The sequence below is a fragment of the Leptinotarsa decemlineata genome, unplaced genomic scaffold, assembly GCF_025532065.1.
Source record: "Leptinotarsa decemlineata unplaced genomic scaffold, Ldec_3_MD MMD2_tig00001019_RagTag_RagTag, whole genome shotgun sequence".
Lineage (NCBI taxonomy): Eukaryota > Metazoa > Arthropoda > Insecta > Coleoptera > Chrysomelidae > Leptinotarsa > Leptinotarsa decemlineata.
In genome coordinates, this window is record NW_027412557.1 from 8,112,079 (window position 1) to 8,128,566 (window position 16,488).

The 16,488-nt window shown below is 36.2% G+C and overlaps 1 protein-coding gene across 1 annotated transcript; it reads right to left on the bottom strand.

Annotated features, from left to right (window-relative positions):
- Nucleotides 1-11,799: 11,799 nt before the first annotated feature.
- On the bottom strand, nucleotides 11,800-16,473 carry pont (RuvB-like helicase pontin). Its single transcript, XM_023155907.2, has 6 exons — nucleotides 16,244-16,473; nucleotides 15,991-16,167; nucleotides 15,635-15,938; nucleotides 14,125-14,387; nucleotides 13,285-13,646; nucleotides 11,800-12,232 (listed from the first exon to the last, which is right to left on the bottom strand). The coding sequence occupies exons 2-6, from the start codon at nucleotides 16,129-16,131 to the stop codon at nucleotides 11,932-11,934; spliced, it is 1,371 nt and encodes a 456-aa protein (XP_023011675.1). The 5' UTR covers nucleotides 16,132-16,167; nucleotides 16,244-16,473; the 3' UTR covers nucleotides 11,800-11,931.
- Between the last annotated feature and the right edge of the window lie 15 nt (nucleotides 16,474-16,488).

Consider the following 16,488-nt stretch of genomic DNA (forward strand, 5'->3'; position numbering starts at 1 on the left):
TTTAATTTACGTCGTGACTATTCTTTCGGTTACGGGATATATTTCTCCGATTAGTTGATCCTTCTATGAAAAATAAGATGCGTTTATAAACTTTGACACTTTTCATTGCTAATATTGATATAATGATATGCTTTTTTTAGAAGCCAATGAACTCAGAAGACTATTCCCTTACAGTTTTTCGTGGACTATACTATATTTCACACTTGTGAATACTTAATTGCAAAAATGTACACATATGGGGTTCACGTACCCCATATACGTTATCTGATTTTTTGTGATGTTCTTGTTTTGATAAAAATCTACTAACAACCTAAAACATATTCCTTAGTTGGATCCTTAGTAATTTCAACAATTTTGCGAAATGCTAATAACTTTATCCTTTCATACACACAAAAATGTATTCTCTAAAACTGGTTCTCGAAAGTGCCGATGTGGAAATTTTTAGTAAGAAATATATTTTTTTTTTAAATATTATTGTATATTTCGTCATTCCCAAGACTGATTGAAATGACCTTGAACCCCAATCCTAGGGTGACTAAGTTCACCCTCCCATGAACCTACGATTTTTTTCGAAGTGATGACTCTTTTTGATATAAAAAAGTGATTTCACAAAAGCCGCACAGGAATTTGTTATATAACTTTGCATATAGAGGTCACTTACGAAAATTTTTCCTGTCCTAATTTTTTGAACGATTGGTCTATACTAAAACCAATAATAATTGAGAGTAGAAGTAAGCCCAGTTGACAGCAAATCGGGGGCGTGCTTATTAATTTTTGAGAGGGTTAAGAATGAAAGAAAAATTCTTAGTACAATTAGTTAAAATACTCATACACATTTTTTATTTATTTCATTAAAACTTTGCAATATCGTAATTTACCTAATCGTTGTAGTCATTAGTGGGCCTTATGAAAACGGAGTAATAATCGTGGTAATTATAGTAGGTACCAAATAAATTAACAATATTAATAAAAAACACAAAATATATATATATATATATATATATATATATATATATATATATATATATATATATATATATATATATTTTCTAGGGGTACTAGAAAATACAAATTACAAATTTTTGATAATAGAATATAATATGAATGTAAATGTACAAATTTTCGTCTAATCTTCAACCTTAGATTCGTCAATGTTGCTACCGCTATCATCAAAGTGAATTATGATTGGTTCAATATTGTGTTCAATACGGTTGTCTACGTCCCACATTTTTTGCTCCTCTTTTAAAACATGCTGCATGCATTTCTTCCAGTCTTCCAGTCTTCTGCAGAAACAGTTCGAATAGCTTCTTGTAGGTGATGTTGCACGTCCACTAATTTAAATGTTCTGTTTTCTCGTGCCACATATCCTTTTACTTGCGCCCAGATTAATTCTATTGGGTTTAATTCGCAGTGGTATGGTGGTAACCTTGAAACTGTGATTCCACGACTTAACGCCATTTCATCCACTGCGAACTTTTTATATTTGTCTGTGTGTAATTTTGTTAGCTGAAGTAGTTCTGCCTTTAAACTATCTTTGGTATATTGGATGTTCTTATTAATTAACCATTCTTGAATTGCTGCTTTTTTCCATGATTGTTTCGGTAATGGTTCTAAATGTCGACTATGATATGGGGCATTGTCCATGACGATGACAGACCCAGGTTCCACAAGTTGAATGATGCCTTCAAACCATTTTTCAAACACCTCCGCATTCATCTCTTCATGATAGTCGCCTGTTTTCTTAGATTTAAATATCAATTCACCATTTGGTAAAAATCAACTGTCGCTTCCTATATGCGTAATTATCAGACGACTACCTTTTCCAAATGGCTGTTTTAACCCAACTGACAAACCTTCAATAAAGGCTTGTCGTGCACTTGTTATATTACCATCCTGCCATACTTTTTTTGCCGTATGTCCTTGGTTAACCCATATCTCGTCCATGAAGTACAATTTTTTTTTGAGCTTCCGAAATTCGTCAATTTTTCTTAGATACTTTCTTTTCCATGCTATTATTTCTTGACGTTCAATGAGAATGCTTTTCCTGTCAACTTTTCCGTACGTAAATTTCATTTCGTCTACAAGTTTCCTAAAAGTTTCTTTACCCATTTTTGGGTCCAATTCATGATCGCTAAGTGCCTCCAGAACTGTTTGTAGTGTGGGCAGCTCATTTCTGAAAAAGAAACTGTGAATAACTCTGCGTATACTGGTTTTGGCTTCTTCATCAACTGTGATTTTTTTTCGTCCGCTACTAGTTTTTGGCGTTTGTACGTCCCTATGAATTTCTGCTTCTCTTAGTATTTTGTAAATCGATGATTTTGGTACACCGGTATAATCAGAGCATATATCAACTAATTTATCTTTTGTAATTGTGGAACTTAATGATGTAGAAATGCCCGGTTGGTTATTCGGAGGTACACACGTAGAATTACAGCACATATGCACAAAGTCATCTTTTGGTGGCTGATGATCTCTTTCAAGATAGTGAAATACTCGCAGTACAATTTGTTTTTCTCTTACTGACCGAGACTCCGACCGTTTTACGTTTTTAGACGTGGAAGGCCCGACCATGTCTCCCATTTTTTTGAGTAGTTTGAGAACGGTGTAGAAATATAATTATGTAACGCTTAAACACTTATTAGCACTATTATTTTCACCAATTGTTATCACAACATGTCGATTGCTGACTGACTGTAAAACGTACAATTCACGCTGTATAATTCACAAACCAATGATACGCTCATGGCTGCAAGTACATTAGTGAGGACTGCAACGATGAGATGGAAGTTACGGTAAAATGACAGAGACAGAAATATCGTTGCGAACAGCGTTGCCACTAGTTGTAATAAATATCTAACACTATACAGAAAATAATGAATTTTAACTGATCAGTAATCAGGAAATGTATAAGTATTACTCATTACTGATTTTTGTCATAAATAATACCTTTTAATCGTACTAGTGTTGTGTATTATCTATAATTTGCCACAACCTACAACTCTACTGCTTACTATATTTTGATTCTGCTATAAACTGGTAACGTAAAATTTAGATATGACAACGCGCTTTACTCTCAATCATTATTGGTTTTACTATAGTTCAGAAGTTGAAATTTGTTTTGAAAAAAAAAAACGAGTCAGATGATCTATTTTCAGCAGGACTGCACCGTCGTTGAAAATCATTTAATGTATAATTGAGTTGAAGACGTGTTTTTTTCTGAATAAAGTAATTAAAATTTCAGAAATAACCATATATATTTTTTTTAATATTTTTTCGTAACATTTTTGATATTATACGACAACAGCTGCTTGATTTGTTAAGATATAACTTATAAAATAGGTATTAGATATATGCTGATGGACATTCAGGTCGTTTTAATGGAAGATTAATTAGTATTTGAAAGAGAAGTTCATATCCATTGTTGTTGTTATATCAATTTGTTTACAAGACTTTTTTCGACATTTTCATATTTTTATGGCTTCATAGTCATATTTTAGTTTTTTATTACACCAGTTTTTTATATTTTTCTATGATTATACTTTTCGTATATAATTATAAGTCATAAAAAATATGTCTGACATTTTCATATTTTTATGGCTTAATAGTCATATTTCAGTTTTTCATTACACCAGTTTTTTATATTTTTCTATGATTATACTTTTCGTATATTATTATGACTTATAAAAAATCTGTCCTGAAAGTGCTGCTGGTGTTTATTAAAAAAAAACAGTTTTTTATTGCACCAGTATTTTATATTTTTCTATAATTATACTTTTTATATATTATTATAATGAGTTATAAAAAATCTCAGTCTGAAACTGCTGGTGTTTATTCAGGAATAAATATTTTTTGTCTAATTCTCGAGTTATTTATTTTTAAATAAATAACAGTGGTACTGAAAATCAAGATATATTTTTTTCCAACGGTACTTTATTCTTTGAAGTATTCAGATATCACCGTAATTTTTTTAAATTTTTCATTTGAATATTTTTTTGAATTATATTTCTGAAGTAGGTACTGATAGTTTTCGAGTAATTAACGTGAAACTAAATGATTTCTGTTTTCATCTCAATTCGTTGATAATAAGTTATTTTTTGTGTGCTGTGAAATCAAGAAAATCCCTTTTTTAATCATTATTCTGAATTCAATATGTCATCGCTCATATCTTTAACAACCTTTAAAACTTTGTCGAATATAAAATTCACCAAGACGTGGCGTGTGGTTAGGAGAGATCTGAATCATAATCAATATCTATAAATACTATTATACAAAAGTCGTACAAGAACTTTAGGCAAATTATCCGCCCCTTGGGTTGTTTCCACTCTTCCAAGATTTCTACTTCAAGACTATATAAATCATACATTTTTGAGATGTATCATTGACTCCATCGAAAATTTAGCATGGACCTGCGGTCAGGGTTACCGCTGAAAGTTTCTGAAGCCACAGCACAATCTGCCCCTCTGGTGTTTTGGAGTTCAGAAACCATCGAAATGCTTAGTAATCAGATCTTTCAGAAACTTGAGGCCGTAGAAAATAATGATAAGGGCCTAATGATTTAACTTTCGCAAGTTCCAATTGAACGTCTACAGAAAAAGTGATAAAGTTTTGTAATTGGTTTACGCTTTGGTTTACTGAGCGTTTTGCTGAAGTAGCCAATAACTTTCTCCTGTCCATCCTGTATTTTTGAAAGGACTGTCCCACGTTGCTGGCGTCCGTATCCAAAATGAACTTTCCGTCAGGTAGGGGATAGCTCAAAACAGGAGCGTTGATCAAAGCTCTTTTCAACTTCTTGAATGAGTCTTGGCATTTCTCAGACCACTGGAACTGGATCTGCCCTTCTGTGAGGCGGGTCAATGGTTTGGCGATGTTGGCAAACCCCAGCACATATCGGCGGTAGTAGGTGCATAAACCAAGGAAGCTCCGAAGCTGATGTATGTCTTTTGGAATGGGCCAATCCTCAATTGCTTTGATCTTTTGTTCGTCTACCGCCACTCCTTCCCCAGAGACAACGTGGCCGAACGGACTTCTTTCTGCAACAGATAGCATTTCTTGAGACCAAGTTTCAATCCAGAGCTCCTCAGACGCATGAATACCTCCTCCAGATTTTTTAAGTGATCGTCGAACGATTTTCCGACCACGATTATATCGTCGAGATACACTAGACACGTCTTCCATGAGAGCCCCTTGAGAACCGTCTCCATCAATCTCTCGAAGGTCGCTGGAGCGTTACAAAGCCCGAATGGCATAACCGTGAACTGCCACAATCCTGAGCCGATGGTGAAAGCAGTCTTTCCTCGATCTTTTGGGGCCAATTCAACTTGCCAATATCCACTCTTCAAATCCAAAGTCGAGAAAATTGTGGAGCCGGCTAACGTGTCTAGGGTGTCGTCGATTCTTGGAAGAGGGTAGCTGTCTTTTTTCGTCACGTGATTTAGTTGGCGATAATTCACGCAGAACCTTGTCGAGCCGTCCTTCTTCTTCACTAACACGACTGGAGAAGACCAGGGGCTGTCAGAAGGTTCTATGACTTCTTCTTTTCCCATATCGCTGACTATCTTGTCTGCCTCTTCTCTCTTGGCAAGAGGGAGTCTTCTAGCTGATTACCGGATTGATTGGGCATTCCCAGTATCGATTCTATGCTGAACCACATTCGTTCTGCCGCATTTTCCTTCTCCAATGTCAAAGATTTCCTGGTACTTCTTGACTTGGTGGAATGTCCTTGGAGGAAATGTCAATTAACTTCTCCAACTCTTTAGGCAAGTTGTTGACTTGGCTAACCGAACTGCGTACACTCAGTATCACCGAGGAAATGGACGAACAGTGCCCCAGCATTGTTTCTTTCTTCAAGGTCACGGGAAAGTAGTTGACATTCATGACCCTGACCGGCACAACTTTATCAACACGCAACACGTGTACCTAGAGCTCGACCATTACCACCTTGCTGCTGCTCGCACTTCCGTCCAAGCGAGCATCTAGGATGGTTTCAGCCCTTTCAGGTACGCACACGTCTTCAGCCAACAGGACCCTAATCATCTCTTCGCTTCTTCCATGAAGCACCAGCTCTTCTCCGCCGACACGTAGGACGCCGTCTTGAAAATTCAGCTCGAACCCTCTGGAATTCATTATGTCCATTCCAATGATCGCATCGTCCTCGATGTCCGCCATCAATATACAATGTTTCAATTTTGTGCTGCCCAACACCAATTCAATTGGTAGTTCTCCAAGTACATTAGCTGGCTCCCCTGTTGCAGTGCGTAGCTTCCAGCTTGACGGTTCAATTCTTGCCGGTGTTTTGGCAAAGGTTGGCCCAAGAATGGTTCTCGTTGCACCTGTATCTAGCAGCATGGTGCAAGGCTCGTTGTTGATGAGGCCGTCTACGAAAACACCTTTGTCTTGTCTTTGGAGAACGGCAACATATGCGTTTTTTACGGGGGCTTGCTGGGTACATGTCGACGATTGCCCCTTCTCATCGACCCCTGATTTGGTGTCGAAAGCTGGAGATTTGCTACGCACATGTCCAATTTTCCCACAGTTCCAGCATCTTATATTTTTCCTCTCAAGCAAAACTTCGTTCATTACTTTTCTGATGGTGGCCTCAATGTCTGCAGGCACTTGTCCATCTTCCTCGATAGCTCGAACTTTGCTCTGGCTCTTGCAGGATTGTTTTGAAGCCTCAAATTCCAGAGCGCTTGCCGGTGCATCCACGAGATGTTTGGGATGAGCTAGCGTCAAGGCCTGCCTCGTTTCTTGGTCGCGAAGTCCATCCAAGAATGCCTGAACTGCTAACCGCTCCATTACATTTTCGGGTGTAGCAGAATATGCTAGACGAACCAATCGAGCTATGTCGGCTTCAAACTCCTGTAGGGATTCTCCTGATTTCTGGCAGCGGTTCTTCAGCTGTGAATGGTAAACGTGCTCTAGGTGGGCCTGTCCATACCGCAGCTCAAGATGCTTTATGAGTTGGTCATAGTCTTCCTGTTCTTGGGCCATGAGGGTTTGGAGAATATTCGTTGCTTCTCCACGCAACGCCAATGTTAATGCTATCGCCTTTTCTCCTGCATTCCATTCATTCGCTCTGGCCGTAGCTTCAAATTGTCGGCGATAATTTGCCCAAGGAGTTTTTCCGTCGAACTGGGGTGGCTTCATGGAGAGCTTTCCTGGTTCAGAACTGAGTTTGACATCTTTCAGTTCGGGAATTGAGTTTTTAGTAACCGTTTCTGTGGTGTGGGCAGAATTAACGATTTGGTTTTGCAACTTGCTAATTGTTTCCTTTATCTCGCTGATTTCTGCCTGAACTCCGTCTTTGATTTCCTCTACTTCTGTGTTCATTTCCTTCCTGATTTTATCTATCTCTGTCTCGATTGTTCCTATCCTTTCTTCGAGTAGACTCGCCACACTACAAAGCTATTTCTTCAAGCCTTCTGCATTCTCAAGAAGGTCTTCCTTCAAGCTTTTCAAATTCTCTAGAAATTTATCTTCCAAACTTTTTGAGTTTTCCAGAAGCTTGTCTTCCAAACTCTTCCAGTTTTCCAGAAGCTTCTCCTCCAGACACTTCGAATTTTGTTGAAGTTCATCTTTCAAACTCATCGAATTTTCCAGAAGTTTCTATTCAAGGCTTACCGAATTTTGTTGAAGCCCATCGAGTTTGCTCATTATTAAACTCAAATTACCCCAGAAACTTCGAATAAATATGTTTCGGGATCTTCTCCTGATTCAATCAAGTTATCCCATAGTTCTCTTCTGGAGTACTGATTTCTTTCCGGAAGAATCTAGTTCTCTCTCCTCCAATTCTTGCTTCAATTCAGCGACTTTCAAGTCCACTAGGCGCACTTTTCTTGAACACATTTTATCTCTTAGGTACTGTCTATTTTACTCAAAACTGACTATGTCCACTCATTTAATGGAGTCCGAAAGACTTTTTATATCGGCAACGATCGCCCCGGATCTCGCTAGGGATTTCGGACTTCATCTACACCTTTCGCGATGAGTCATGCGTTTGCTGATTGAGATATCGGTCAGGGCCGGCTTCAGATTAATTACAGTAGTAATTTTAAAGTGATATTGCTTTGGAAAAATGTTCATTATCTCTCTTAGGAAGAATTGTATATTTGTTTGAAGGTGCTTGACAATGTTTCGTGGTGTATTTCATCAGTTCGGATTTACATTGTCTAATATAATATTAATTGATTTGAAATCCCTGAAAAAATTAAAAAGATTAACCGAAAATAACAATTTTATTAATCACACAATTACATCTGTTGCTTTCAAATTGATCAACAGTTTATCATGATCGTCTACACAATTCATATGATTTGAATGTTGGTTGATTTGGTTTTCTGTCTTTCAATATTGCCTGTGCTTTGACAATATCTGCCAGCGGCTAGTTCAGAAATTTATCACAGAGATAGTTAAAGTCCTCCAGGCATAACTTCTGTTTCTTCAAACGTGCTGTTTTTTTACCTTTCTCAAAGACTTGATTTTCCTCCTCAACTTCACTTTTCGAGGAGATCCAGAGCTCAAAGTAGCTGGTGTCTGTGTAGAAATTGAGGAAGACAGCAGTGGTGAAGAGATTTTGGTCAGACATACCAAATCATCCAAGGAACTCCTATCGGCAGTTTCCGAGTACTGAGTAACACTTGGACCTTCAGTTGAAATATTTTTGTTCATCAAACTGATAAAATATTTAGAATGTTACTGTATATTGTATGGAAGAAGAGCACTGAGTGGAATTGGTTCTTTCAGTGAAAAACAATGGCAATATCTGAAAACTTTAAATGAATAAAACTATGATTTACTGAAATTGTAATTTCCAAAAAACTAAACAGATACTCCTGATAGAATAATCATTTTTCTGTACGGTTCTGCAGATTCCTTATGTTCTGTTTGTTCTCGTTTCAATGTGTGCGCAAATAATGTCGGAACAGTCCAGAAAAACTCAACACTGATCTGATGAAAGAATTGGTGCAAGATGAAAATTTATCAACACAACATCAAAAAGACGAATATCCTTTTTAAATGCGAACTATCCAAAATATACTACTTGAAGGAGATCTTGTGTAAAAAGATCAACTAAATTCTGAAGGATTAAGTAACATTAATAATACTTCAAAATTCGATGATTACACTGTCATGTTGAGTAAATGAATCGCATAAGGGTGTTTTGCTACCAAAACGTGAGTCCCACCTGCGATACCCAAAACAAGTAATCGGCTTCATTAAGGAACTGGATTTATTTGGTCGAATTTGAATAAATCCCCGAGGGTTACACTGGAGAGTCGAATAGACTAACTCATTTTGGATATACTATCTTGACCACAAATGAAAAAGGATCAATTTTAGTTGACTTTTCAGTGTCACTTTTTGTTAATATACCATTTTTTAATGATTCCAAATACATTTTTTCTTCATCTTGCTTATATATCTGCAGCACAGTTTTTGCCTTTTTTGACAAAAAATTGCAACTTTTGAATGTTTGTTTTCGCCAATCAATTTTTTTTCAACTCTTTGGTGGATTTTGCTGTTTGTTATTAGTAAAATATTGTGGTCCAAATTCAAACTTGCTACAATAGCATGTTGAACTTGATCAATAACAAAAAAGCACAAAGTAAATTTTCATTTAAGTTTTTCATAAGACCGACTCCCTAAATCGGTATGACTAATCAACCTTACATCATTCCTGTTGAAAGGACTTGAGAGGATACTGGACACATCATGAGGGTGGAATTATATGATTCCCCCTGAATAAACACTAGTATGCTTATCAAACCGGTAGATTTAGCATTAAACAACAGTGTAGAGAAAATCTCCCAATACCTTGACAACAAAGAGATTGCGGTTGCTGTATTTCTCAATACTGATTGACAATGCACTACCTAAATCTATAGGATCGTCTCTGGCTAGGAAAGGTATAGATCAACCATAAATGGCTGGATCTATGCCATGCTGGTAAACAGAACTGCAAACTACGACTCTTCAAGGCGAGGCTATTAGGTTCAGGGTCACCAGAGGCTGCCCTCAAATAAAACTCAAATGGACAGTCTGCTTGACGTCCTCGAGAGAAGAAAAGTAGATCTGCAAGCTTATGCAGATGACCTTGTCATCTTGGCAAGGTCCACGTCGGAAAGGATAGCTTATAATATCCTCCAAAGCACTATAGACGTTGTTCAGAGTTGGTGCCTGAGGAAGCAAATGTCTGTCAAGCCCAGCAAAACTGTGACAATCCCCTTCACCAGGAGAAGAAAATTGGACGATCTATCGCCACTTTCCCTCAATGGTGAGGTCATTCCATTTGGAACGGTGGTGAAATATCTTGGCATTGTCCTTGATAAAAAAACTCACCTGGTACGCTCACTTGGAAAAAGTTTTACACAAAGCCACTGTCCATTTGGACATGTCGAAGGATTTGTGGTAAAACTTGAGGTTTAGGTCCCAAACAAATCCATTGGATTTATGTGATGAATGTCAGACCAATGATCACTCATGGTGCAATTGCCTGGTGGCCGAAGGCTTTACAGAAAACGGCCCAGGCGAAGCTCTCTGGCTTACAGAGACAGGCTTGTCTGGCCATCGGTGGTGGCATCAGTACCAGCGGCCATAAAGATCCTTCTAGATCTACCTCCTCTCCATATCTTTCTGGAGAGAGGCTAGATGGACTGCATATAGACTTGTGCACATTGCCAATTGTACAAATCAATTTAATGCATAGTGCAACAGACTGTTGGTTGACATTGGAAGTCACAGCATTCTGGAAATGACCTCTGACTTTATGCCTCCAACTGTCAACTATGAAGTGCCGTATAAAGTATTGTTCCCGAGTAGAGAGGACTGGATCGTAGGGGAGAAGGAAATATTAAGAGCAGATAGTTGTTGGTTCACAGATGGATGAAAAACACCTTCCAGTTCTGGTGCAGTCGCAGACCCAGGACAGAGATATCAACCTGCCTGTATTTCAAGCGGATATTTACCCTATTGAATTGTGTGCGGAGAGATTGGAAGAATCAAACTTCATACACAAGTCAATAAAAATATTCTTTGACAGTCAAGCGGCGTTGGAAGCTCTTGGCTCCTACCGAGCAACATCTAAATTGGCCATACTGGCCTAGAAGGCAATGCGGCTGCTGATTCCTTTGCAAAGGAGGGTGCTGCAAGCAGCTTCATCGGACCAGAACCTGTCGTTGGCATCGCTTTAGGCTTTGCCAAACAAATATTGAACACCTGGATGGCAGGAAGATTTATGGACTTCTGGCTGAATCTTCTAGAATTGGCTCACTCCAATCGAAGCTTGATACCAAACATTTGTTGGACTACAGTTGGGATGAACTATGATGTCTAACAGGCCTTCTTACAGGTTACTGTCATTTGAATCACCATATTGTCGGAAGACAGTGTGTATCGCCTCTGTTTGGAAAATGAAACAGCAGAGCACATACTTTGTGCCTGTCCTGCTGTTTAGAGTTCGGCAGAGCCGTACTCTTACCATCTGACCTAAAAGACCACTCACCATATAAGCTAATCGTCTTCGTTAAGAAGCTGGGTTTATTTGGTCGAGTGTAAATATGTATGAGCCACAATGAACCCTTGAGGGTTGCGGTGCAGGGTCGAATAAACCCACTCACTTTGGACCTAATCTTAGAGTTTTTCAAAAAGTTTTCAATAAAAATGTTTTGTATATATATTTTTCTTGGATTTCTGTTAAGAGGACATATAACATTCAGAAAAGTTTCGAATGGGGAATGTGCCAAATTTGTTTTTTCTTTGAGCACTGATTGATTTACTTACAATAAAATTATTACAAAAAAGTGTGTGCATTCAATATATTTCAAAAACACTCATATAAATTCGTGAAACAATTGAAATATCAAACAACATGAACAATCAAAAAATGGCAAATGCCAACAAAAAAAGTACTAAAATTATAATTCAGGACTAAGCTCAAGTCATGAACTTTTCCTTATTATCTGTCAAAATTTTGGCAGACGATTTGGCATCCAAAAACAAGGATCCTATTTCAGCAACATCATTTTGAGTTATGTGACTCCGTCCATTTATTTTAGCTGTTAAAAATGCAGGAGTCAAAAGCTGCACTGCATAACGTAAGGTGGCATTTGTTCCAATCTCTCCCAGAGCAGAAATAGCTTCCGGTTCAATTTCTAATCCTTCTGTGTTAGCTCTCAGCTTGAGAATCTGTTCCATGTCTCCTCTTCCATAAGGGATGGTTCTTATGATAAGTAACCTGAAAGAGGTAATTGATATTTCTTTATAGATAAAACTTCCTTGAAGTAAAAAAAGGTATATAAACTGTATATATATGAATACAAACACATATTGGTTTAAAAAAGTTTACAAGTACGCTGTCTTTGGGCTGACAAAAAATCTCTCAAACTCAGCCATTGTTTTTGAGTTATCCTTAACTTCATATTTGAAGGTCCTAATAATCCCAAACATTATTAATAAATATTTAAAAACACGTCTATGATCAATCAAAGACGAATAGTACTATATTATTTATGAATTTCCGTTCAGTATTAATGAATTTCCAGTCGGTAGCCAGTCGGTTTGACGTGGGTGCTTTGTTCATTCACTCAATCGACTGCCGTGTTGGTGGGTGGTTCAAGCCGTAGGCTAAACGATCGATTTTCACTTGCTATCATTCAACCTGTGTTAGGAATCACACGGAACGGAAAAATATATTTTAAACATATATACATACACATATAATTTCACAATTTTCCTAACTAATTCACAGTTGGTGGTTTTTGAAAGGGCAAGAACCAACTGTTAGGGTTGTGTTCATAAACTTACTACTGCCAAAGGAGCAATGTACATGTGATTAGAAATGTATTTATTCATTTCATTGAGCGGGTTCACTTCTTTACAATTTTAAACATAGTACAATAGATATTTTGGGGTACAATTAAAGAAATAACAAATATATACTAAATACCAGCTACACAAAATTACATAGTCCTACGAACTACATAACTATTCCCTGTTATGCATATGTATATAAGTTGACAGTGATTTTTCAAATGTATTTATAGAAAAAAAGATTAAGAAAATTGAAGATCTAATATAGTCTGAAATCTTTGATGCCTTGTCTAATTAATATAATCTATGGTATATTAATATGGCATAACCTACCCACAGGTTTATCCTTTCGTGAGAACTTTATATTTATTTGCCGTTAACTAAGATTATTGAATATTTCAAATTGAATGGCAAAAATAAATATATTATTATTATATTCATATGATAATGGAAAGCAAAAAAAGAATGTATCTTTACCTATCAAGTAAGTCCAGAGGTATACCATGAGGAGAGTAAATATCATCTGTCCCTCTTATCAAACATCGTCCCCTATTCGTAGCAAATATGACAATAGGAGCTATCGCACTTTCCAAAGCTCGATGAAGATAAGTGAAAGTTTCTATGTCAAGCATGTGAACTTCATCAATGAATAAAACACCGGGGACTAATTCAGCAATGCCTTGATCAATATATTTGTTAACAATTTTGTTAATTTCCTTCCTCAACTTATCAGTGATTTCAGTTTTCTTGGGTTTGAGGAGTTGCCCCATCATTGATAATACATCTTGACCTCCTTGTGGCTTGGCATTGGCTGCATCCAAATCATGCAAGGTGACATCCTATAAATGTTAATCATTAAACAATTTCTGAGCAGCAATAGGCATAAATTTTGAATTATGTCTAGGTTAGCTAGGACATGTTGAAATATGCAGTACGAATTCCAGTGGAAATACAGATAATTTATGACAGGTTCAAAAGACTCACTAATGTAAAATGTGTTTCTTGAAGAATTGTGTAAAGATATATAACTCTTTACATGAAAAACTAATGAAATGTGTGGCAAATGAAATTACTTCGAAGCCAACTCTCAAAAAGAAAAAAATTGCCAAGTGTTGAGTCACAATCAAAATGTTTCTCTTAATCTAACCAATTTGGTAAATTTGTTATTCTCTGACCAACTTTGTTCTGTAAGTGGAAAAACAATCGATTATTTTTGTTCTGGTTCAACAAATCATTCCTTACTGACCTGGACTGCCGGGGATTTAGAAACCAGAACAAATTTGACATGTAGATAGCATGATTGAGTAGAATACGTACCTGAACGACTTCCTTTTTTTTATGTACATCTCCCTTCGGAAGGGGGACATACTCTTCAGCTTCCAGATCAAATTCAGTAGCAAATGCATCAGATCTTCCTTGTCTTTTAACAGCTCCACTTGTGGCTTCAATATAGATAACATCTCCAACTTCTACTTTCTCTTTTTGAAGTGCCTCATAAATGCTAGGATCAAGTTTCAATTGTTTACTACCTTTGGCTGTTCTCAACCCAATAATGACATGACTGACGGTTTTGCCATAACCTAAGATGGTAAAACTTACAGTGAATATTTAAAATTCTGAAAATGATTTTTTAAATATATGGAACAAGTCTTTTTGAAAAATACTGAAAAATATGAACAGATTTCTCACTTGTCAACTGTATTCTCTCGTTCTTTCATATCCAGTGTATATATACAGTATCATTTTTTCCTTTAAAGGGCAGACAATTGAAAGCTTTACATGCTAAATGCAAAATATTCCATGATTCACAAACAGTTAAAAATAAAGTGGAAATTATAAATTTTTGACATCCTCTGTAATTATTATTTCAAATGATATTCACATAAAATCCCAAAAAACAGCCATGATAAAATTAATATGTATCACCTATTTGAAATTTTTTTTGACCTGTTGCAGAATCAAAATATCACAAATAAAATTTCTATGAACATTTTCGAAGGAGCTACCACATTTTAACTCAACTTTACGAAAAGTTTCAATTATTCACATACAAATGAAAGATATAACAATGTTAAATTCGTACATATTTGTCCAAAATGAGGAGGACCAGCATGGGAAAATAAAAAACAGTATGACATTTTGAAATTTACTCTTTAAATGAACATGTAGCATCATGTTAGGTTAACTTAGATCAGGTGATTATAAAGTTTTGTGATGGTTTTCTCAAAGAAACTTCAGATTAAAAATCTGTATAAAAATCTGGCACAGCTTGAACAGGGACAATTATAGTTTTTTGTTATCTTCTTAAATAACTTCAGAAAAAAAATATAAGAATTAGTATATTCCATCTAAAGCCACAAAGAACCCTCTCAAATTGCAGTGGAGGGTTGAAGAGATCCACTCACTTTAGATTTTCTTACATATTCCATCTATTTGAATGTGCATTCCTTGCTATCTAAATCACAATCTTTTCTCATGTTCCTAGCCCTTTTAAAAATATTATATATGTCTCTGATTCTAATTATATTAAATTATCATCCATCATGAAAATAAAGTCTCTTTTTAAGAGATCTTATTGCCAAAAATGAATCCCGAAAAAATAATTTATTATCCATAAAATCCATAAAAAGTATCACCATAAAATTATTTGATTTTATAACTGAAAAAATCCATTGAATGGGCGGGGGGAAACATTTGTATGTCTTGAGTTTTCTATTTGAAATCCAGGTTTGTAACAATATACTGAATTTTGAAATTATTCCATACTGCTACACCATCAACCAAAACAATTTCTCAAATTATTTATTTTATAAAAAATATATTTTACCTCCTGAAGGATTTTCTGTTTCAACTGGTGTTAGCTCGCTAACTTCTCCTTCATAAACCTCTTTAGTTTCTCTAATCCGTAACCCAATCGCTCTCCTGAAGTTTTCCATAAGGACTTCGGTTTTCTTAATTTCTGAACTGTAAACTTCAGAACCTACCATTGGACAGAAAGGAACTTTATTTCCAAGTTCCTGTGCAATGGCCAAAGCTATAGCAGTTTTGCCTGTTCCTGGTGGTCCGGCTAGGAGCACTGCTCTACCAGCCATTTTTTTACTTTTTATCATGTCCACTACTACTCCTGCTGCCTACAATAAAATACAAATGAAAAACCTTTGAAAAAAAAACCGTAATCCTAACCTCTCTTGCTTGTTCTTGGCCGACCAAACCTGCTGCTGATTGTATGGCAAATCCTGATTCATCCAATCCTAAACCCTTTATATGACTGTGAGCACTAATTCTCTGGGTTTTAACTGTACTTTTAACTTCTTCCACCTTCATTTTAAAAAAATAATATTTTTCACTGGTACTATTAACCTGAAAATTAAATATTCGAGATTGTAATATGGCTATTCAAAACTATTATTATAAGAGTGGCAGTTTTACTACTTACACAATGTGACAATATATCTATCAAAAATGATATTACACTGGATTTGTTTGATCAATTTTCAAAATGTATATAACCATTCTTCTATTTTTAACGCTAATCGCCGGTAAACAAATGGTAAATTGACAGTTGACAAAAATATCACAGAACAGACAAGCTGAGTTTTTTATGTGACTTTTTGATCTTTTGAAAGATTTTCACGTGGCTTCTTATCAAGTATTGGAAACTCTTAAAATGTTTTTCGAATT

Coding starts and splice junctions, on each gene's coding strand:
- pont (XM_023155907.2), bottom strand. CDS start 16,131: ATGAAGGTGGAAGAAGTTAAAAGTACAGTTAAAACCCAGAGAATTAGT. Junction 13,647..14,124: donor AAAAAAAGGAAGTCGTTCAG/GTACGTATTCTA, acceptor TAACATTTATAG/GATGTCACCTTGCATGATTT. Junction 12,233..13,284: donor CCTCTGGACTTACTTGATAG/GTAAAGATACAT, acceptor TACCTCTTTCAG/GTTACTTATCATAAGAACCA.